General features: G+C 56.4%; 8 protein-coding genes across 8 annotated transcripts; 4 read left to right on the plus strand and 4 right to left on the minus strand.

Moving 5' to 3' along the window:
- Positions 1 to 2,815: 2,815 nt before the first annotated feature.
- DICSQDRAFT_181002 (Aldo/keto reductase) lies at positions 2,816 to 4,644 on the plus strand (the record flags this gene model as incomplete). The annotated part of the gene is made up of 13 exons (XM_007366186.1): positions 2,816 to 2,843; positions 2,896 to 3,019; positions 3,081 to 3,117; positions 3,173 to 3,262; positions 3,318 to 3,413; positions 3,474 to 3,540; positions 3,592 to 3,629; positions 3,687 to 3,762; positions 3,819 to 3,833; positions 3,898 to 4,093; positions 4,148 to 4,195; positions 4,248 to 4,378; positions 4,436 to 4,644. The coding sequence occupies 13 exons, from the start codon at positions 2,816 to 2,818 to the stop codon at positions 4,525 to 4,527; spliced, it is 1,038 nt and encodes a 345-aa protein (XP_007366248.1). The 3' UTR covers positions 4,528 to 4,644.
- A 665-nt stretch (positions 4,645 to 5,309) lies between these two features.
- Positions 5,310 to 6,542, plus strand: DICSQDRAFT_87102 (aldolase; the record flags this gene model as incomplete). The annotated part of the gene is made up of 7 exons (XM_007366187.1): positions 5,310 to 5,389; positions 5,460 to 5,588; positions 5,647 to 5,782; positions 5,840 to 6,009; positions 6,061 to 6,141; positions 6,195 to 6,306; positions 6,369 to 6,542. The coding sequence occupies 7 exons, from the start codon at positions 5,310 to 5,312 to the stop codon at positions 6,525 to 6,527; spliced, it is 867 nt and encodes a 288-aa protein (XP_007366249.1). The 3' UTR covers positions 6,528 to 6,542.
- A 342-nt stretch (positions 6,543 to 6,884) lies between these two features.
- DICSQDRAFT_61467 (NAD(P)-binding protein) lies at positions 6,885 to 8,150 on the plus strand (the record flags this gene model as incomplete). The annotated part of the gene is made up of 5 exons (XM_007366188.1): positions 6,885 to 6,935; positions 6,989 to 7,225; positions 7,290 to 7,406; positions 7,469 to 7,655; positions 7,732 to 8,150. 5 exons carry the CDS (start codon positions 6,885 to 6,887, stop codon positions 8,148 to 8,150), a joined length of 1,011 nt encoding a protein of 336 aa, XP_007366250.1.
- Positions 8,151 to 9,167: 1,017 nt separating this feature from the next.
- Positions 9,168 to 10,456, minus strand: DICSQDRAFT_61489 (uncharacterized protein; the record flags this gene model as incomplete). The annotated part of the gene is made up of 2 exons (XM_007366189.1): positions 9,168 to 9,844; positions 9,904 to 10,456. Coding segments are annotated over 2 exons (1,230 nt in total), but the record flags the coding sequence as incomplete, so codon positions are not given.
- Positions 10,457 to 11,750: 1,294 nt separating this feature from the next.
- On the minus strand, positions 11,751 to 12,522 carry DICSQDRAFT_136983 (uncharacterized protein; the record flags this gene model as incomplete). The annotated part of the gene is made up of 1 exon (XM_007366190.1): positions 11,751 to 12,522. A coding segment is annotated over exon 1 (289 nt), but the record flags the coding sequence as incomplete, so codon positions are not given.
- A 1,958-nt stretch (positions 12,523 to 14,480) lies between these two features.
- DICSQDRAFT_106691 (N-terminal nucleophile aminohydrolase) lies at positions 14,481 to 15,695 on the minus strand (the record flags this gene model as incomplete). The annotated part of the gene is made up of 2 exons (XM_007366191.1): positions 14,481 to 15,336; positions 15,492 to 15,695. The coding sequence occupies 2 exons, from the start codon at positions 15,693 to 15,695 to the stop codon at positions 14,581 to 14,583; spliced, it is 960 nt and encodes a 319-aa protein (XP_007366253.1). The 3' UTR covers positions 14,481 to 14,580.
- A 321-nt stretch (positions 15,696 to 16,016) lies between these two features.
- On the minus strand, positions 16,017 to 18,689 carry DICSQDRAFT_106694 (uncharacterized protein). The gene is made up of 10 exons (XM_007366192.1): positions 18,356 to 18,689; positions 18,260 to 18,301; positions 18,131 to 18,187; positions 18,025 to 18,076; positions 17,923 to 17,966; positions 17,816 to 17,870; positions 17,674 to 17,763; positions 17,609 to 17,614; positions 17,179 to 17,558; positions 16,017 to 17,101 (listed from the first exon to the last, which is right to left on the minus strand). Exons 1-10 carry the CDS (start codon positions 18,489 to 18,491, stop codon positions 16,629 to 16,631), a joined length of 1,335 nt encoding a protein of 444 aa, XP_007366254.1. The 5' UTR covers positions 18,492 to 18,689; the 3' UTR covers positions 16,017 to 16,628.
- Positions 18,690 to 20,204: 1,515 nt separating this feature from the next.
- Positions 20,205 to 21,034, plus strand: DICSQDRAFT_170574 (uncharacterized protein; the record flags this gene model as incomplete). The annotated part of the gene is made up of 3 exons (XM_007366193.1): positions 20,205 to 20,293; positions 20,351 to 20,748; positions 20,814 to 21,034. 3 exons carry the CDS (start codon positions 20,205 to 20,207, stop codon positions 21,032 to 21,034), a joined length of 708 nt encoding a protein of 235 aa, XP_007366255.1.
- Positions 21,035 to 21,314: the final 280 nt, after the last annotated feature.

Below are 21,314 nucleotides of genomic sequence, written 5' to 3' on the forward strand. Positions count from 1 at the left end.
GCGTCGCTTAAACATCCCGGAATCGATCCTGAAGAGGATAGGACTGTTCGCAGTAATGAACGCTGTTGCCTTGTGAACGTCTTTCCCACCCGCGATGAGATCAAAGCGGTCCATATGATCAGGCTTCTGCTCAAACATTCATGGCGTCGCTTGTGACCTTGTCCCAAGAGTCCCCCCACCACCTGCTGCGATCTGTGAACCGCCCTCGGACGGTGTGGCCTCCTTAGCGAGCAATCCGTTCTTTACTCCCGAATTGTCCGCGCTAGTAGTGTCTTCCCCGCTCTCCCGTGGCTTTACCTCCTTGAGTCTGGTTTCCTGTGATGGTCAGGTTAAGCGGGCCCGCCGCTCTGTTCATGATCATGCTTCTGGCCAAATTCTCTCGGGCTGGCAATACGACGTGCGCATCTCGACAGCTAGACTGGTACACGGACGTCGTCGGCGAGAACCCTTGTACGTTCGCTCCTCCACCTTTCATCGTCGAGCGAGGAGATTGACTCAATCCCACCGTCAAGGCGTGACATATGAAAGGCTCAGACAAATATGCAACGTCGATTGTCAGTTTGGAATCTACTCAGCCTCCATCTTACCGAATGGTCAACCTCACATGATTTCTAGATCAAGTGCCTTCTATGCCTGGCAAGCCACCAGGAGACCATTGCGATGACCAAGTCTGTGAGTGTCTATCTGTGGCACATACACCTGGCGCTCATTGCATGCAGCCGAATGCTGTTGTAATACCATTGCATTCTACCTCAGTATGCTCTGCTTGAAGTATGCGTCCTCATACAACGATCAGTACACGATGGCTTTTCTCATGGGGCTTCAGCTGCCAGCAGGATACGACGGGCGGCTATGCAGTTGGTATTGATGCACGTACGCATATGTTTCTCTCCTTCCTGCAACGAGCCATAACACATTACTCTGCGTTAACTCAGCCATTGGGACGTATCAGAAATACCTGAATGGATGCCCCAATCAGCGCACTTTGACCGGGTGAGTGTCTGAATATCGGCACATCCTTTGTTGTATCGATTGGGTTTTCCCCGCAGGCTACCGGCAGACATACAAGCGGCTGTATGCAACCAGGGCATCAGATTGGATGACTTCTTGTATGGAGGTTGGGACGATGGCTCATGGTGCGTCTTCCTTCCGCGATATGACCTTTCACGGTTTGTAATGGCTGACGACTTGCTCAGGTTCTAGTAAGCCCATACCACCTGATCCTACTGCCGACGCTGATTTGACATAGTGTATACACGAAGGAGAATGCAGGGACACAGCACGCTGCACACAATAACAATACATTCACCCACTGTCAAAGTCAGGTTTCATCTTCGGAGCCAAGTGCCACAGCGACCCTTGCATCCTCAACAGCCGGCTCGGCGCAAGTGAGCACTCCGGCGCACTATGCGATCGTCAGGAATGTTCATTTCATCCTCACAGAGCGCAGCATCATCGACGCAGTCGACGGCTAGCTCAACAGCAGCCCCAGCGAAAGCAGCGAGCACAAATACCTCACCCAGCGGTGGCACGATCGCTGGAATTGTTATTGCCATCCTCGCTGTTCTCGGATTCGGCGCACTGGCCCTATGGTTACTGCGTCATCGTCGACGCAACGAGACGAGGTCATCTCGACCCTATCGGTGGTCGGCCGCTCAGCCACAGATGGCTGCTGCACCTACTGAATATCACGGTACTCTCACCTGCAATTCCTTTGCGCTTTAGCAGCCTACTCACGTTCTATATTCCAAAGGATATGCTTCCAAACGACCCGCATCGAACACTCCCAACATCCTTCTAGACCAGTATTCTCCCGAACCGAGCCGGCTTGTCTTCTCGCCCGATGCAATGGTTCGGCAGCCCACCCCTGCACCCTTCAACGTCATTCCTGGCAGGTCGCGCCCCGACGCATACGAAAGCTATGGCCAGGGACACTCACGCGCCGAGTCTCACGACGACTCCCGGGTACAGGATCCGATCGACGACACACCCGATCCCGCTATGCCCCTTCAACCGCTGCGGCTCGAGCCAAAAGAGGGAATGCACTGACCTGCGCACGCTGAGTCATTTCGGAATTACACTGCATGTTGCCCTTCGCTTCATGACGTTGTCGCTATGTATGCTGTTCAAATCCGCTATCTGGAGTTCACCGCTGTTGTTACGCGCCAGTCTAATATATTCACGTCGCATGTTACATGCTATGCTCATCGCTGATACCGTATCACTCAAGCAGCACACGTGTCAAGAGTCTGAGCAGATTGCGAGGCAAGTCTCATCTCGTTCAAAGCTAAGGGCTTCTCGGGCACTCGACAGGCAACTTGCAAAGACATAATGTGACAGCCGTAATTTGAATCCCCATAAATCGGCAAGCGGGAGCTCTGGTCTACGCCGATTCCGGACACCACTGGCGGGGCGTCTGAACTGAGCGCCGCCCGAACTTGGACCCACTCGCAGCCCATCCCGCCCGAACTTCCTGTAGGGGATAATTATGGCCGCCCGAATCTATCGTCCTCCACTCGGTTTCGACGGTGGGTCCAGGTTGGCGGCATAGCCACTCCGCCCCGATCCAAGTCCTTGGTGGACACCATGACCGATCCGACCTGCCACCGCGGGCATCTGCAAATTGTAGTACGTTACATCCGTGCTGCAAGGCTCCGGTATCGGAAACCAGGCTCCATAGACGGCAAATTATGGAGGGTATAAGAGGACTTCCCCCTGCTCCGTCCCTCAGCAACCTCGCACCTTGACCCAAAGGCAACTTACCACCACCCTCTCCGACTCCTAGTCCTCCTCAACCAGCTTTTCAACTACCACCATGTCTGGTAAGACGAAGATGCAGTACGGTGCGTAGATGTGCCTATAGGTCTGTGCGGTCTCGCTGACGCTCTCCGGTAGTGCGCCTTGGTAACTCGGGCCTCAAGGTCTCTCGTATCATCCTGGGCACCATGTCGTATGGTGACCCCAGCTGGGATAAGTGGCTCATCGGCGAGGAAGAGGCGATCAAGCACATCAAGTTTGCGTACGTCGGACACCACTATACGTCCCACCGATACTAGGGCTGACCCTGCCTCTGTTCTTAGCTACGACTGGGGTGTCACTACCTTCGACACGTCTGATGTTAGCATTCGCAACGCATCAAAGCTAAGCCAGAATCTCACGCGCTGCTTTACAGACCTATTCCAACGGTCTCTCTGAGATCATACTTGGTAATGCCGTCAAGAAGCTAAACCTCCCCCGTGAGGAGCTCGTCATCATGACCAAAGTGAGTATCAGCTCTTGTAGAACTCGTATAGACTGCCATCCTCACCCCACTTCAGATCTATTTCCCGGTCGCTTCCGACTATGGTACCCATACCTACTTCCATAACCCCCATGATCTCGGTATCATCAACCAACTTGGTCTCAGCCGCAAGGTGGGTGAATGCTCTCCAACTCAATCAGTTCAACAAGCTTCAACAAGTGTCCAATTATAGCACATCTTTGACGGGGTCAAGGCTAGCCTCAAGCGCTTGCAAATGGACTACATTGATGTCCTTCAATGTACGTTCCTCCATGACTCAACCAAAAACCTTATTCAGGGACCTGAACTAGGTCACCGCTTCGACACCGAGACTCCCATCTCGGAGACGGTATGTTCCATACTCTAGGTTACGAGGGCAACGTGCACTTACTGCGTGGGACGCTAGATGCGTGCTTTAGACGACCTCGTCAAGGCTGGGCTGGTGCGGTACATCGGCATGAGCTCCTGCTGGGCCTATCAGTGTAAGCATGCTCCATGTACCTTCATGCCCCACGCTGATATCAGTGACGTCTGGCAGTTCATCAGATGCAGAGTACGTTCCAGTCACCTTGTTGCGTAATTGGCAGATACTAGACGTTCTCTTTGCGCTGCGGCAGACTACGCCATCACGCACAACCTCACGCCTTTCATCTCGATGCAGAACAACTACTCCCTTCTCTATCGCGAAGAGGAGCGCGAGATGATGCCCACCTTGGAACTGTTCGGGGTTGGCTGCATCCCCTGGTCGCCTCTCGCGCGCGGTATTCTTTGCCGCCCTGCTGAGGCCTCGACTACTCGCGGCAGCTCTGACCCGTGAGTTTACTGACAATGGTACCATGGGATATCCGCTTACATCAATTATTGTAGGGCGGTCGCCATGTACCAAGTTCCATCTGCTATAGAGATTGTCAACCGGTAGGTTGCCAATTATTTCGGCTCTAGGAACAGCCACAATTGACCATTCCAGCGTGGAGGAGATCTCAAGGAAGAAAGGTGTGAGCATGGCCCAAGTTGCGATTGCCTGGGTATTGTCCAAGCCGGGGGTGGTCGCACCCGTCATCGGAGCGACGAAGATTCCCAACCTTGAGGACACCTTGGGTGCGTACTTTCCATGCACCTACGAGTATCTTGATGCGACTATTGAGGTCTGCACAGATGGAATTGATGTGACCCTTACTGAGGAGGAGATCACGTACCTTGAGGAGCCGTACAAGCCGATGCCTACGAAGTACATCTCCCACGACTGAAACCATCGTTCTTCAAGGGGAAAGCCAGTAGTCCTCCAGTCCTCCGACTGGCCAGCTATAGTCTCCCCCCTACCCCATTTGTTTCATGGTGCTCTCTAGATAGTCATCCCGTTCGATCGCAATTGCCTATAAACCTGTGATATTCACTTGATTTATATGATCAGCTGTCCGCTATACGACATCAGAGCATCAGAGCAAAACACACCATGCATGGTAGGCCTTGGTATATCACCGCTAGGACTGTGTGCTCCGATATGAGAGCTCAACGACGGTATGTTGTCGTGCAGAAGATGTGTCCGTAATCATGAAGCGAATGTCCCTGATTCATTGGCGAGCATCAGATGTAAGAGCGAACTTGCAGCAAGTTGGGACAGTGGAAGCAGAGCGAGGGCGGCCTGGTGCCGGACCGATATCCCGACCTCGGCCCTGGCGGAGGGCACCTTGAACGTTTGAACATTGGGCTCGCGCCCGGCCTTCGACTCGTCCGCAAGTCCTAATAGTGCTATTGCTTCTGTCCGCATCTCCACACACGATCACCGTCTCGACCTATCTCTCATCTCGGAGGTACCAGAACACGGCTGCCAGCATTCTCTCAAGTGCACGACCTGAGCCGTGATGTCAGGTGGCCAATCTGAAGTTTCCCAAATTCGAATCTATGAGCTTGCGATGCTCCGACACGGAACAGGAACTCATTCCGTACCCGTCTATACTTAACCAACTCGTATTGCGCGCTGGTAGAAGGAGTGCAACTTCGCTATCAGGCATACTCCCGATCCTCCACCATGTCACTTGCAGGAAACCGCACGCTCGCAATTTTGCGGAAGGCGGAGGACGAAAAATATGGGATATTGGCACAGACTTGGTATGTGCAGCGTCCTCTCCCCACTCTCCACAATCCCTCAGCTCAACCGCGAATCTCGGAAACCCGCCAGCTATGACGCGAACTGCGTGATTGGCCTCGTCCGCGCCGCAGAGCGCTGTCGCAGCCCGGCCATCATCCAGATGTTTCCTATCACCCTTGCTTTCGGCAAGGGGCCCTGGCTGCAGTTTTGTCTCAACGCGTGAGCAAGAGCAGGCTATCTGACTCGATGTGCACATTCCTAACTGACTACTGCACAGCGCCCACCAAGCGTCCGTACCCATCGCCGTCAATCTCGACCATGCGACTGACCCTGAGCACCTCGAGCTTGCGCTCTCCCTCGCGGAACAAGGCATCGCATTCGACAGTATCATGGTAGATGCCAGTCATGCACAAGTGAGTTCCTGCTTACCTTTTCGTCGGCCGTACACACGGTAGTTGACATACGCCTAGACCGACGAAGAGAACATCGCGCTCGCGCGCCCGTACGTCGAGAGGGCGGAAAAGCTTGGTGTCGCGGTCGAGGTCGAGCTAGGACGTCTTGAAGGGGGGGAAGCAGGCCTCCGCATGATATCCGACGCAAAGCTCACTAGGCCTGAGGGGGCGCGCGCGTTCATGGAAGGGTACGTATACGAGCACTGCGCGCATATATGATCGACTGACTGTCTCGATAGCACTGGCGCACGCATACTGGCACCAAGTATCGGGAACTTGCATGGCTCCTACATCAACGGGCCCAAGTTCCGACAAGACATGTACGCGTTTAGGACCTGTTGGCTTTCCGGGTACCGGATTAACGTAAGCCTAGCCTGAAGGATCTGCAGCAGACATTCAAGGGCGCCATCCCGTTATGTCTGCACGGCACGGACGAGCTTCCGGATGATCTGTTTAGGGAGTGCATCGCGAACGGCATATCCAAGGTGAGCTTGCATGCACGTACATGTAACCCAGCTCTTTTCCTCGTCTGACGCCTTGCCTATAGATCAACATCAATAGTTGGGGTAGAGACCCGTACGCAAAGAAGCTCGCTGAGGGATTGCAAACAAAGACGTTTCCGGAGGCGGTCGATGATGCGACGAAGGTGTTTGAGGATGTCTGCGAGCGATTCTTCAATCTATTTGGCTCCGTAGGAAAGGCGTGAGTAACCGAGGTGGCCCCAGTCTTTGCGATCTCCTTGCGCCGCAGTTCCCACTGATGTCGAGCAATTTGGGCCATTCATGCATTGTATCCTCAGATTCAATGTATCTGTTCGATGTCCCATTTTCCTTTGAGCCGCATATTTGTGAATGAAGACGGTAAGCCGCGGTCCGTCCTCCCACGTGGTATGTATCGAAGAATTCCGACGGGTCACCCGCCGTTTCCGGCTTCGCTATTCTTGACCACGGGATGCACGCTGACGCAATGGAGCAATACATCCCCACTACTGCGTGCTATATATCGGCTGTCGCCTCCTGCATTATCGCCAACAGATTTTCCAAATAGAGGCCGTTTGGAAAGCATGGAGAAGGTGATACTGATTACCGGCGCAGGTGGTTTCCTAGGAGGAAAGGTCAGTTGAACTCACAATTTGTTCTCTACACGCGTTGATAATTACCCTTGAAGCTCGCGAGTGCAATTCACGAAGACCCGGAGTTGACAGACTTTCGTCTCATCCTCGTTGATGTTATCGAGCCCAGGGCTCCACCACATTCAAATGCAATCACAATCAAGGCGGATTTAACAGACCCTGCGCAGGCCGACGCCTTGTTCAATACCCAATATGGCGTGTACGACACCGTGTACTGCCTTCACGGAATCATGTCGCGCGGGTCGGAGGATAATTTCGATTTCGGAGTCAAGGTCACAGCTCATTGGCCATTGCGCATTGACGTCTGGGTGCTTATGACTTCCGGCTTGGCTGTAGGTGAACGTTGACTCAGTCCGCGCCGTCCTGGACGCCGCACGGCACCATGGGCAGAAGACAGGACAACTCATCAAGTTTATATTCACCTCGTCCCTCGCCGTGTACGGAGGGCCTCTCGTGAGTCCATCCCAATGGCCCAACTCTTTAGCAATCGCTGACCTCCCCGCATACGCATGCAGCCCGACGTCATCCAGTCCGACACAATCGCCACGCCACAGAGCGCATACGGCATGGGCAAGCTCGTCGATGAGATCTTCATCAACGAATACACCCGCCGGGGCTTCGTCGACGGGCGCATCCTCCGCCTGCCCACCATTGTCGTGCGCCCCGGCGCGCCTTCAGCCGCAGCGTCCTCGTTTGTCTCGGGTGCGCACGCCCTTCCTCCCTTTGTCCTTGTGTCCTATCGTGCACCCAGCCCGCTGACTCTGACGTGGGCACGCAGGCATCATTCGGGAGCCCCTCCAGGGCCTTGAGTCTGTATGCCCCATCGGCGACTCCCTAACCTCTCCCGAACTCGACCTTCCCCTCTGGCTCGCGAGTCCCGACGTGACCATCCGTAACTTCCTCATCACGCGCCAGATCTCCGCAACCCGCCTCCTCGCGCACACCCGCGTCGTGTGCCTCCCCGGGTTCACCGCCACCGTGCGCGAGGAGATCGCCGCGCTGGAGGAGGTGGCGGGCGAGGAGGCCGTCACGCTGATTAAGTTCGAGGACGACCCGACGAACCGCCGCGTCGTCTCCTCGTGGCCGTCGCGGTTCGACAACTCGTATGCGCTCAGTCTGGGCTTCGTCGCAGATGGGGGCGGGATGGTGCCCATCGTCCGTCGGTTCCAGCAGCAGCTCAAAGCGGGAAGCGTATGATCTCGTGTATTGGTGCAGCTATGTCAAGCCCACATCGTACTCGCCTTCGTGTCAATGTCAAGTGCGACCCCTCAAGTTCGCCCAGCTATGGCATAAAGCATGCATATGTTGCAGATGAGTTGACTGGATGAGATATATGACCGAGACGGAGACCAGAGGAACAGACGGGATTCTAAGTACGACGATATGAATAATTCGGATGAGCAAGCACGATCCACGAAACAGAAGGTGGGCATGTCTGGCAGCCAGCGCGCGCGACGGAGAAAGGAAAGTGTACGTGTGCACCCACTACATAATCCGACCGAGGGCGACGAGGATGCGCCGGGCCGGCAGCCTGGACTGCCCAGCGACTGCAGTACGAAACCGCCACTCGTGGAGAAGTAAGTAACGTAAAAAATGCCAACGACGACCGAAGCCAACAAGATGCAAACGCGAAAGCGGAAGAGAAACGCGTGTACTGCGCAGAGACATGCACACACTCGGGTATATCGACATGGGGGCATGCACGACAACAGCGACTGAATAAATATTGAAAATGAACTAGTATTGTACGGGTTACGACGTGCCGAGGAAAGAAGAAAGAAGGTTGAAAGGGATGGTCGTCACGAAAGGAGCGGGAGGGGTCGTGTCAAGAGACAGACGTCGTCAATGAGCATAATGGGGGCCGCGCGGCGCACCCTGGACGTAGTCGAACGAGGCCATAGGGCGCGCGCGGATGCAGACATGTCCCATACTCCCGATGCGCGATCCGAAGCCCGTCCGTATGCCACCCGTACGTGAGGAAAGATGAAGCCCAACGTTCGGAACACACTAGCACAAGCACAAGCACAGACACAAGCACATACACAGCAAGAACAGAGGACCGAGGAAGGCAGGAAGCGACATGGAGGGGCGCGGTCTAGCCTGGTGTCATTTTAACATCGAAGTGGTGACCGCGCCTCGAGCCCGCCGCCATCTACAAGAAAGCGACTCTCCGCGGTCCGCATCCTGCACTTCGCCCACCTCGCGCTGGCCATTCTACCAGTTCATCGTGTTGTCCCGGAGGATCGGCGTGCCGATCACAGGCCGACGCTCCCGCATGCTCGGGTTGAACGGATCCTCAGCAGCAGCGCCCGACGCAGCGGCGGCGCCGTGGTCCCCGAGCCCGCGGAGCGAGTCCGCCGCGTAGTAGAACGAGCGCCGGCGCTGGCCGCCGACCGAGTCGCGGTCGAACTCGTGGTCCTCCTCCGGAGGCGCGCCGATGAATTCGGTCTGGTGCGGGTCCGAGAGCCTGCGGTGCGCGAGCTCGCGGCGCTGCTTGATGGCGCGGTAGACGAGGAACGCAAGGATGAGGAGCGTGATCGCGCCGAGCGAGGTGACGACGCCGATGATGGCGTCCTCGCGGGTCTTGGACGACGAGCTGCCGCTCGACGCGTGGCCGCTGCCCGAGTCGTTGCTGCCCGAGCTGCCGTCGGTCGAACCGGGCGCGTTCTCGACGGGGAAGCTCGAGACGACGTGCTTGGCGAGGTCGCTGTACGGCGAGTTGAGGGCGGTGTAGAACGCCGACGAGGTGACCTTGAGCTGCTGGGCGAGCGTGTCGACCGCGCCCGTCGGGATCCACCCGAGGTACATCGTTTGCAGGAGGTCGACGTCCGAAGGGCCCGTGTAGTCGGCCGGAACGTACACGTGGAGCTGGTACGTCTTCACCTGTTCCGCTGTACATCGATCGACATCAGCAAAATGTCCACCAGAACGTCGCGATTCTGCGACTTACCCGTCAAGTCGAGCGAAGCTTGGAGAATGGGCGACATCCACGCGAAGATCTGCGCCGACGAATTCGGGTTGGTGAGGACGAACTCCCAGTTCAGCGCCGCGTCGAACAGCAGCGAAATCTGCGTGTACCCGTCGAGGTCAGGGTCACCAGGGTGCGAGCCGGCCGCCGGGAAGATCTGGTTCGGGAGGTCAGACGGGAGGGCAGCCTGGCTCGGGCTAGCTGACGACGGCTGCAACGTGAAGGTGGTCGACGGCGTGTCGGGGTCCGTCGCAGTCGTGGTAAGGGTGGACTCCGAGGGGGTCGAGGCGACGGCGAGCGAAGTGCCGGTGACGAACGTGAACTGCGAGTCTACCGACGGCGTGGACGTGAGCACGTGCGACGTGGTGAGATTCGTGGTAGCCACCGACGTCGACGTGATTGACGGAAGGCTGATCACGGTACCGTTCGTCGACGTCGACGTCGTGGTCCCGTTGACCGCGCTAGTCGTGATCGTGGCGTTACCAGAGACGGCGCTCGTAATCGCGCTGCTGGTGGTTGTAACGCTCCCGGAGATGCTGATGATACTCGTACTGTTGCCAGAACCAGATATGGTCGTCGTAATGGTGCTGTTGCCGCTGGTAATAGTGGTGACCGTCGCCGAAATCGAGGTGGTGGTACCATTGCCAGGAGCAGAGGTGATCGTCGACCTGGGATGTTATACGTGAGCATAGGACCCATATACACATGCTACCAGCATTCCAAACTCACGTATCACTCGTAGTCGTCACAGTGGAGTTCCCTGTAACCGTCGAACCGCTAGACGTCGACGTCGACGTGCCACTCGTAGTGATGTTTAAAGTCGGGAGGATGGAAGTGATAGGAGGAAGTGAGAGAATCCCAGAGCTCGTGGACGACGTGTCATTGCCGGCAGGGGCCGAGGTGACGGACTCAGTCGGCACCGCACTGGACGTGATTGTGCCAGAGACGGAGGTGGTCACAGTGGCTGATACGCTGTCGCTTGAGCTACTAGTGGGAGGGCTGAGAATGGACGAGAGCCAGGATGACAAGGGAATACCCCCGCTGGTGCTTGTGGACGACGCAGCTACCGAGCTGGTCACGGAAGCCGACGTCGCGGAATCGGTGCCGGTGGTCGACACTGAGTCGGTAGACGAGGAGCCGCTGGCGGAAACAGAGGAACTGACCACGGAGCTCGTAATCGTCACCGAGTCAGAGGCCGAGTCGGTGGCAGACGAAGTAACAGATGCAGAAGTGGTGGTGGTGGGAGGGGCCAAGACCGACGTTACACTGCACAGAAGGTCCAGAAGAAGGTTGCAAGTGCTAGAGCTGGAAGCGGCCGAATCGGTTATGCTGCTAGCGGTCGATGTGGGGGAATCGGTGATGGATATGGAACCCGTGGTCGTTGCAGACGCGGATGCAGAGCCAGTAACGCTCGCGGTAGTTGAGTCGGTCGCCGTCCCGGATACGGACCCGGAAATGGTCGACGACACAGTAGTGGAATTTGTTGACGACGCGGATGAGGACGCCGCTGATGATGCGATCGACGATGCTGCTGACGATACTGTCGATGATACCGTTGATGATACAGTCGAGGAGCCGGTGGCAGAGGCGGAAGACGAACCTGTCGCAGAAGCGGATGAAGAATCCGTCACAGATGCGGACGAAGAGTCTGTGGACGTCGCAGAGCTCGCCGTCGTCGATGACGCGATGGTCGTCGAGCTCGCGGGGACCAAGGAGGTGGTCGGGGCCCCGAAAAGGCTACTGACCGCACTCTCGAGATTATCACCTGCATCTCCCAGCAGCTGCCCTAGATCATCACCAACGCCGCCTACGGTCTGTCCGACGCCACCTGAAACGACGAGTTAGCAAGTGAGCTTCTCAAAGTCGAGATCTAGACAGAAGGCCGCGTCCTTTCTACGCTCTGCGCCCTCGGCCAACGTGGCCTTGCGCTCAAGATCCCCCGAACATGTTCGCAGCCGATGACTGCGCCCAATGTGCATCCTTGCCGCGCCCGATTCAAAGGGGGCCAAATCCCGACCGTGAGGGGGTGCTCATGCTACCCAATCTGGAGGAACATGACACGACAAGCGCCCGAAGTCGTAACCAAACCCAAAAACACTCAGCTCTCACGTCAGGCAGGCTAGCATCCTTGTCTCCTGGAACGATGCAAACTGCATATGCATGCAGAGCCGGGCACTGAAGGCTGTCATGGCCAAGGAAGGGAGACGCGTGAACGGCACGTCATGCCACACGAGGATCAAAACCTGCGTCTGATCATCACGGGCATCGCGACGGAAGATGCAGGCGACGAGACAGCGGCCCAACATAGAGAAGAGCTTGCGCGACGTCGGCGAAGCCGCAACGCATGCTCGCTCGTACGGGAGGGAGCCTCCGGGTGCGAAGTCGCCTCTGGGCAACATTTGGTCGCGATAGATTGACAGATGCGAAAGCACAGCAGACGCATTCTAATCACGAACCGCTACGGCGTATCTCGCATCTCCAATGCCCGATCACACGCAGCGGAGGCGAAGACAGTGTGCCAGCCAGCACACGTCCCTCGCCTCGAGAGAGGTCGTAGAGCCCGGGTGCGGCAACTGTGGCGCTGGAGACGGACGACCTCGAAAACGGCGAAGGGAAGGATGAGTGCTCACCGAGGAGACCTCCAAGGTCACGGTGGGAGAGAAGCTCAGCGATGTGGTCCCTCTTGAAGGCGAGAGAGCGACGGGCGTGGGACGAGTGCAGGGACGAGCGAGAGGCATCGACAGCGGAGAGCTGGAGAGCAGTTGCGAGCAGAGAAGCAAAGAGCACGTTAGAGAAGAACATGGTGCTGGCGAGCGCGGAGGAGCAGATGGGACAGGCTTTGGGCTATGCGCTGAAGAGCAGGACGGCGGTACGGTTCTTGGGGCCGTCGACCGCCTGGAGGGGGAACAAGGAGCGTGGGGACTGCTATGGGAGGCAGAGGGGGGAAGTGAAGAGGATGCCGTACAGCCCGACAGGCCTCAGCCAGCAATATTGTGTGTTTTAAACGCGACGGACGGGGAAGAGAAAGGGCGAGAGTCGAGGGCAGTGAACCCGAATCCACCGCCCTTTGCTCTTATTTGTTCCGTCCGTTCTGATCATCATTTTCGCTCTCATTGCCTCCCTCAGGCTCTCGTTCTGAGAAGTGTCGCTTCCTGTTTTCTGCTATGTACGCTGAGAGGCCGGGTCGAGACATCGGTCCAACAGATTCTGTCGAGGGTCCGTAATTTCTGCAGTCGCCCCCGGCGCAACCATGGAAACATGGATTAATGTCCGCTCGAACAACGCCCAGATGACGCTCATGCGAGCGCGCGGTGCCTGTTGAACAACTTGAAGCTAGCTTGAACGTCCATCGAGTCCTCTCTGGCCAGCGTCCACCTCATGAATAGAATCTCGCTCTCTCGTCGTGCACCGCTACATGTGGTCAGCTTCCCTACATGCTCGCCGTCCTGCGGCAAAGAAAGGGCTGCGGAGGTTTGCTGGCCGAGAGCTCTTCCCGACCGTCAGGCGATCATCCAAGACGCGCAAGTATAGTCCCCATTCATGAAACTCTGACTTCGCCGGCACTGGCACTCATGCCATGCTTCTGTGAAGCACTTGTGATCGTGCGGGCTTACAGCTGCTTACAGCCTGATCCACAAGTACATACCCGCCAAAGTGAATGCCGCCGCCGCGCCCCATGGCTTGCACGAGGAGAACGTGGTCGTTCTTTTGTCTACTTGTCGACTCTATCAGGTTCTCAGATATATCAATCATGTATGTACACTGCACGTCACAACACTGCACTGCGCCCTGCAAGGTCAACCTGAGGAACGAGTAGCGGCGGTGGCCAGGAGGATCCTATAGTAGGTGCATCTCACCATGCACGTCAACTAAACCCCCGCTGTTGTCTCCGCAGCTCATTACGCTGGCTTCGTTTGCTCACCAGCTCGGGCCCTGATCAGGAAACCATGCATCGTGCCAGGGGGATCGCCCATGGATCGCTACAATCGCTTTCGCAATCTTTGTCCTCGAGTCTTCGCAACACACCCCGAATCAGAACATGATCGCACCGACACCGCGTTGCATACTCAATGTAAGTACGTAACAGCTTGCGGCGCAGATCCGTACGTTTGATTGCATCTACGTCCGTTTGTCGAGCTTTGCCTGTCATGCACCATCGGGGCGGGTATCAGATAGATCCATACGCCACAAACATACATCTATCCGGCTTGTACCTCTGCATCTGTCACCTATGCTCATGAGTCGTATTCCCATACCTCAGGTAAGGTGTCTACACCTTGCTTGTCTTGGTTTCACAACGCTCACGACTGTTACCTTACAGACACGGCTGTCAGCGAGATAGAAAACCTGTGATCACCATGTTTGAGCCCGTGAGGTGTAACGTGGCTCGAACGCGTCCGCCGAAGCCGTTACGCGATAAACGAGAGTCTGTGTTTTCGCTCACGGGCGGGTATATATACACATCAAGGCTGGGCTATTTCGTGCTATGGGCGACCCGGCCTTACTTGGGGTGTCCTTTTCGGTGCATCCACGCAGCGTCATCAGCCAGCTACGCACAGTTTGCAGTGGCGACGTCGGTAGGCTAATGTATGCCAGTACTTGCTGTGTGGATCCATTGCGAACTAGTATACATCAATCGGTCATATGTCTTTGCTCTGCCTAGAACTGAACCGCAACGGGAGCGCGCTTCAGCACCATGTCCCGCCCCACCATGATACACTCGTTCTTCGGGATAAGCTCCCAGTCCTCCTCCTTGAACGTCGTCGGCTCGCTCGCGACGATGACATGGTCCCCGTGCTCCTCCGCGCCCTTCAAGTTCCGCGCCCCGTTGTCGACGCCCTCCACGTCCGGATGCCCCGGGAACTTCCTGTTCAGCGCAACGCCCGCCCGCATCGACAAGTACAGCGACGGCGGGTGCTCCGTCGCGTGGTTCCTGAACCGGATCGCGAGCAGCTGCTCCCCGTCCGTGACCGCGACGTTCAAGCTCGACGCGTCCGGCGTCCTCCCGACCCTTGCCATCGCCTCCGCCTGCAGCGTCAGCACCCGCTGTATCGCGCGCTCCAGACACGCCTTCATCTCCTCGAGCGGGTGCGCGCGCTCCCACACCTCCTCCCCGCGCGCCGCCTGGAGGTACGTGAAGAAGAGCGCGGCGAGCAGCTCCGAGTCCGTCGTGCCCTTGACGCGCACGTGCGCCGCGTCCGAGAGCTCGAGCGCGAGCGCGCGCTTGACCTCGTCGAAGTGCGCGACGGACCCGTTGTGCATGAACGCGAACCGGCCGAACGTGAACGGGTGGTTGTTGTACTGGTGGATCGCCGTCGCGCCCGACGCCGCGCGGATGTGCGCGAACACGCAGTGCGCCGTCGTCCCCGCGCAGATCGACTGGAAGATGGGGTCCGTCGTCGGCTGCCGCAGGATCTTGTACGCCACCGGGCGCGGGCCCTCGCACTCGCCGAACGCCGCGCGCGCGTCGGTGTACCTGCGGATAGTTAGAGCAGTAGGTATGTAAGTAGGGCCGTGCGTGCGTGAGTGAGTGGCAGGAGATCCAGCACGCGATGGTGTAGATCCATGACATACCAAGCGACCCCGAGACCATCTAGATTGAAGGGGCTGTTCCGCAGAGTCATTTCCTGCGGCGTCGTACCCGGCTCATAGTGCGTGAGGTATGGGAGGAAGCGGTCGTGCACTTGCTTCGCGATGGCGTGATCGGGCGAGATGAGGACGTCTTCAAGAAGACAAGGCTCCGTGGTAGATATGTATGCAAACCACCTGCACATCGTGACAGCACCGTCGTGGTTTCAAGGCTGGGGAGGTTAAGCAGGTCGGCGCGATGCCAGTACCTACAGCCTGAGTGCAAGACCAACACGCTATAGATATACAGTCCCCGCGCCTCGTGCACTCTCAGACGCCGTCCTGGAAGTTCTAAGGTTTGCAGGGAAGTTGAAGGCCGGCCCAGCACCCGTGGCGAGCCGCTTACTCTGTCGAGGCCGAGTAGCCTACCTCGGGGGCACCCTTAGTCTCGGCTCCAGACGTTCTACAGCCCTCTCTGCCTCGGCACTCGATGCTTCGCTACGCTCAGCAAGCCTTTGGATGGATTAGGAAGGATGAATTGATGGAAAGGATCGTGAATGGATCTTGAAGAGGGGGAAACGGGTACAGACTGTAAGCGCTAGAACGGATGGGAACGAGACTAGGGCACCCTTGGGACGGCGGATGGATCATATGAGTACGCGCGGCACTGCACAGAACGATGAAACGTCAAGGACACAGCCTGGATGGTGCTGCGAGAACACGGAGACCGGGAGAAGTATCAAGTCGTACGATATGCTTGAAGGAGCCTGCTCAGGTGTGCGGTCATGAGAGCGAGAAGGTAGTCGGTGAGTGATTCAAACCGAGCAAACCGTCGAGTTCTCCAAATGGTGTGCAAGCGGCGTTGTTATCGAGTTCGATGAGCGAAAGCGCCTACGAGCGAGTGATACTTGAGCGGTCAAGTTAGGCCTTCATGAAAGATGTGTACACGATGGCGGTCGCACGTTAGGTGAGATCTAACTAGATGGAGTACGGTCGTATCCTACCATGGATAGCATGAGGTATAGAAGCAAAGGCGACGGGCGAAGTGTGAACACGGGAGACTATAAAGCGGAAACGAACTTGAAGCGTTCAACCATCCAGAAAAGATGACGAACATCCATGAAGTCAAGTCGAGCAGGTCAAATGTAACCATCATGATGACCAGCAGGCCGCTTCACGTCCGCAGGGTACTGGGGAGACAAAGGCGTCTGAGGGAGCGGTGCAGCGTCCGAAGAACTAGCTGCAGCGGCATACGGAACTCCAGTGACGCTCGGACCGTCCCATTGTGGCTCCGGCTCCAGCTCATTCGGTTCGTCCTCCCATGACCGGTACGCCGGAGGCAAGCGTCCAGACGCGGAGCGTTGTAGCTGAGGAACAGGACCGGCGTCCGCATGTCGCTCGCCCTCCTCGTCGAGTGCTGGCGGCGACTGAGGATAGCCGTCAACCCCAGCAAATTTGGAGGACGTGGTAGCGGCACTTCCGCCGGCGAGCATGAGCCCGCTGCCTGCCCCACTCCCGCTTGCACTGGACTGTGGACCGCTTCTGGGAAGCAATGCAATTGATTCAGATTCCTCCGCGAGATCTGATGTTCGGCCGTACCTCGAAGTTGGGCCTGAGCAGCAGGAATTAGGTCATCCAGGTGAGCGCTCCAAATGGCGACTCCAACAGCGCCAATGGAAGGCCACTCACCTTGCGAAGCAGTCGCCGAAAAAGGCGTGACTGTGCTCATTGGCGGATCTCCACCATCTTCGTAGCGGTACTCGCCAGCGAGGTCAAGAGGCCGCGGGCCTTGCGATCGGGCTCGTCGACGCAAGAGGAAGAATGCGACTAATCCGAGAGCAATGGCACCCACGATTCCACCCACGACGCCGCCCACAATCGCACCAGTGTGAGAACTCGAGCTTGAGGAGCCGGTCGATGTCGGCGCTGCAGATCCAGTGAGGGCTCCTGATGTTGTTTGGGTGCCGGATGTCGTGGTGGTATCGTTCTTCGTTGTCGATGCGCAATTGGTGAACGTGTTGTTGTTTGACGCAGCGAGGTCTGCCACAATCGTCTCCTTCGTGTAAACACTTGAAGCGTCTGATGAGCCAGGATTTGAGGACGATCTAGGTCAACTTACTAAAACCTGGGATACAGCATTGTTGTCAAGTCCGCTTCATCAGATGCTGGATGCGCTTTACGTACCAAGCACCGGTGTCCCAGAACAGACCATACAAACTGCGGTCCAGTTTGATTTCCTTGTTGCAGACTGCGCTCTGAATGTCGTTCGGAAGCCTGTAGATTTATATCAGTCATCCGAATGCTCAATCTGCAGGACCCGGCCTACGTCTTGTTTTGTACAGGGCTGCAAGATCCCAAGTATAGTCCATATCCCCCGACACCTGGAGGCCAGTCCGAAACGGGTAATGTGTTGCACGAGAACCCAGGACTCACCAGCATCGATCCCGTCCCCTCCTTCCTCAGTATCGTATTGGCAACTGACCATTGACACGGTCAAACGAGATATCCTTGTATGTCATGATGAGGGACGCGTACTTCATGCACAACATGCTGAGTGCCCATGCTACAGAATTACAGCAACAGCCGGCTACACGCCAGAGAGGTTGGTGATATCTTCTGCGGAACAATATAGAGAACTCACAGAGTTGATCGTTGCAGTTGTCTCCTGGGGTATTGGGTCTGAACTTCTGTACTTGATCTTCCGGGTTGGGTCGATTGAGCGGTCTAACTTTCTGCAATAACATAGCGTTTAAGAAAGAAGAGTACTCACAATCATTGTTGCAGATTTGCCTCAAACGCTGGTACGTGACGCCTGTCGGGCTACGTCAGACATGCCAATATGCAGATCAGGGAGGTCAATCAATACATGGCGTTTCCCCAACGGCATCTGTATACCAATCCAGCTGTGCGCTCGCGCACGTTGTATTGTCTCCATACACGCCACGGGTCCAGAGGGGGAGCGATAGGAAGGAATAAGCCAGCCACAGTCCCAACCTAGGCATGTTGTTCGTAGCGGTCGTAAGTCTAAGCCAGCAGGGAAGGTTTGTGACCCAAGGACAAAGACAGAAGCGCGATAGTGGTAAGCCGGGGAGCGTTCCTCCACGTCGCCTAGATGCGTAGACGATGGCGGTTGCAAAATCCCTCAAGCAAAGCCCTCGCTGTCGGCCACGGTGGCTGAGATGGGGCGCGTCAAGAATGAGCAGGTGGGAGTTGACAGGAACCTCACAAATATCGGAGGCGAGGCCAGAAGAGAGCGGGCCCGACGTGTTTGGCCCGCAGTATCCGTCGCATGACTACGGCGTGCCCCCGCCGCGACGCGTCCAGCTGTCAAAGTGGGGCACTACTAATTAGCCTTTGCCGAGCGTCGGACTGGATACGGACCGACTCAGGGCGTGCCTTAGGCCCTGTTTGATGCCCCTCAAAGTCTAACATGATAATATGTACTGACCTTCGAACGTCGTCCTGTGTTGATGTTATCTCACCCTACATACATAGTCCCTCCAGTATCAGGCAAGAGCAACCGCATGCATTCTGCGAGAAGACATTCGAGCTGTCGACGAATCGCAAGTTAGAGCAAGCCTAGACGACTATGTAGCCATCTATGTACCACCAAAACCGCCAATCGAGATAGGGCGGTGCACTCCAAAGTCCACGATGCACTAGCCACCTTCAACTCCGAGTCTCCGACTACTTTCAAGGAGTCCTATATAGTCATGACCAATCTTCAGGCATGTTTTGGGGCGCTGAGTATGAGCAGTATCACAGACATACAATAGCCTACGCCGACCACGAGGTTGCCCGCGAGTAAAAGTATATCTCGAGATGCGTCGTTGGACTCGGGGACCCATCGGATGGGCAAGGAAGTCAACATCTATGCAAAATGTAAAATATTATCTATGAGGCGTATACGACGAGCGCCGCCACTGTATGTAGGCAACGTACACCACGAACTTGTGAGGACATCTATGGGGTATCACGATTGCATCTTCGACAGCGGGTGTTCGAGTGCTTGGGGCCAGACAGGAGGATATTGGGCGCCAAAATGCCACCGTGTCAAGCGCGGGGCTGCCTCAGTGGTTCAGCCTGCAGGTCAATCATGCACGATGGCTCACGAAGACCGCCTCTCGCCGTAAGGCGTGACTGACAGGTGCACAATGCGCCAAGTTGGTAGCAAGCCTCCCTTCAAACGCTGTACTACCATGGCCTCTACACATGGCTCCCAAGTCGACATTTGTCAATGAAACGGACCGACTCATGTGCCCGATATAAACCATCCGCTCAGAGGAGCAAGGCTACACTCTCATGTCCAAAAGTGCCCCGTAAGCCCTACATATCTGCGTCCTAGGTGATCTACAACACGCTAACACAGCAGAAGCGCGTCCTTATGCTTATTGCGCCACCCTCACGTTGCATAATTGGCATGTGCGCTTCGCTTTGTCTCGTATGACAGGTGCCTATAGCTTTGAGCAGGCTTTGCGGCCTCGTTCTTGGCTGTGTCCATGGAAACAGTGCAAGGATCTCATGAGCGGTTCGTGTAGGCTTTGCACACCCCTCTTTGTTCCAGTGTCTTCATAAGTTATACGCCCGGGATGCGGCATTCCCCTGCACCCGTCAGTCCCCATCACCTCTGTCAGATTCTATCTCTGCCATCACTTCCACAGATGCCAAACCCCACAGGCGAAACATGGGGAAGGTTGATTCGTACAGGATCGACGATGGACGTCGACCCTTCTTCCCAACCCCGCTCCCGCTCCCGCTCACCTCCCTCAGGAGCGATAGTCTCACATCACGGAGAAATACGCAAGTGAGCCACCCTCTCATCTTCTTGATAGTATGCAAGACACCGAACGTACACCCACAGGAAGCGGCGCATCGTGTCGCCCGAATCATCCGAGGAGACTATTGGTGACCACCGCGGCACCGGTCGCAACCCTGTGCGAGGCCAGATCGCCTGGCGTACCTCGCGCGAACCGTCGGGCATACAGCCCTCTGTGTCGATCCACTCTCAGGAGCCCTTCAAACCTTCGGATACTGGAGCGGTCATCTCGAGCGAGGGCTATAGAGGGTGGCGGGAGCCTGACCCTGAGCCTGACCTTACGCCGACCCCATCCGAGGAGGAGCTTCCGGATCCCACACAGCCTAGCACAGACTCCGGAAACATTTCTGACAGACAGAATAAGCGGATGTTTCCTCGGCTACTCAGGAAGGAGGACACGCTGATGTCTATCGATCCTGCTTCCCAGCCTCCGGATCCTTCATGTGCGCAGTTCCTCTTCTCTGACACCACTGATGACTGACCCCAGCGTCGCTCCGGTTTGCTGTAGCCGAGGACACCGAATTACGGCCGGACGTGTCCAGTGCGAATCTTGCAACAATGCTAGACCATCTGAGGCAGAAGCAGAGAGAAGATCTGGAGGTGTTCGCTAAGAACATCCGGGCGCATATAGAGGTGGAGTGTGCCGACCTCAAGAACGAGCTGACGCGGGTGAAAGCCGAATTGGTGGACCTGCGTCTGCAGTATCAGCGCATGCAGAACGGGAAGTGAGTATTGGAACCGAGAAGACCCGATGGCGTTCTTAGGCTTGGTATCTCTGCTTTGTGGACATCCGTGATTTTCGACTAGGTCATTGGTGTACAGTACGTTTGGTTGTGATTAATTGTCTTCTAGATTGACTTACACTTGCACAATTCACAAAGGAGTTCCACAGCTCGGTGGAGATATCATCAACATGGAGCATCGTAAGCTCAAGCGCATATGCTCAAAATATCCAATACGCCCAAGAGAACACCCGTAGTCCAGTACATAGTCCATTATCCCATACAAG

Source organism: Dichomitus squalens (genome assembly GCF_000275845.1).
Source record: "Dichomitus squalens LYAD-421 SS1 unplaced genomic scaffold DICSQscaffold_16, whole genome shotgun sequence".
Classification (NCBI taxonomy): domain Eukaryota; kingdom Fungi; phylum Basidiomycota; class Agaricomycetes; order Polyporales; family Polyporaceae; genus Dichomitus; species Dichomitus squalens.

Coding starts and splice junctions, on each gene's coding strand:
- DICSQDRAFT_106694 (XM_007366192.1), bottom strand. CDS start 18,491: ATGCCTAGGTTGGGACTGTGGCTGGCTTATTCCTTCCTATCGCTCCCC. Junction 18,302..18,355: donor TGCCGTTGGGGAAACGCCAT/GTATTGATTGAC, acceptor GTAGCCCGACAG/GCGTCACGTACCAGCGTTTG. Junction 17,871..17,922: donor AGGGGACGGGATCGATGCTG/GTGAGTCCTGGG, acceptor ACTGGCCTCCAG/GTGTCGGGGGATATGGACTA.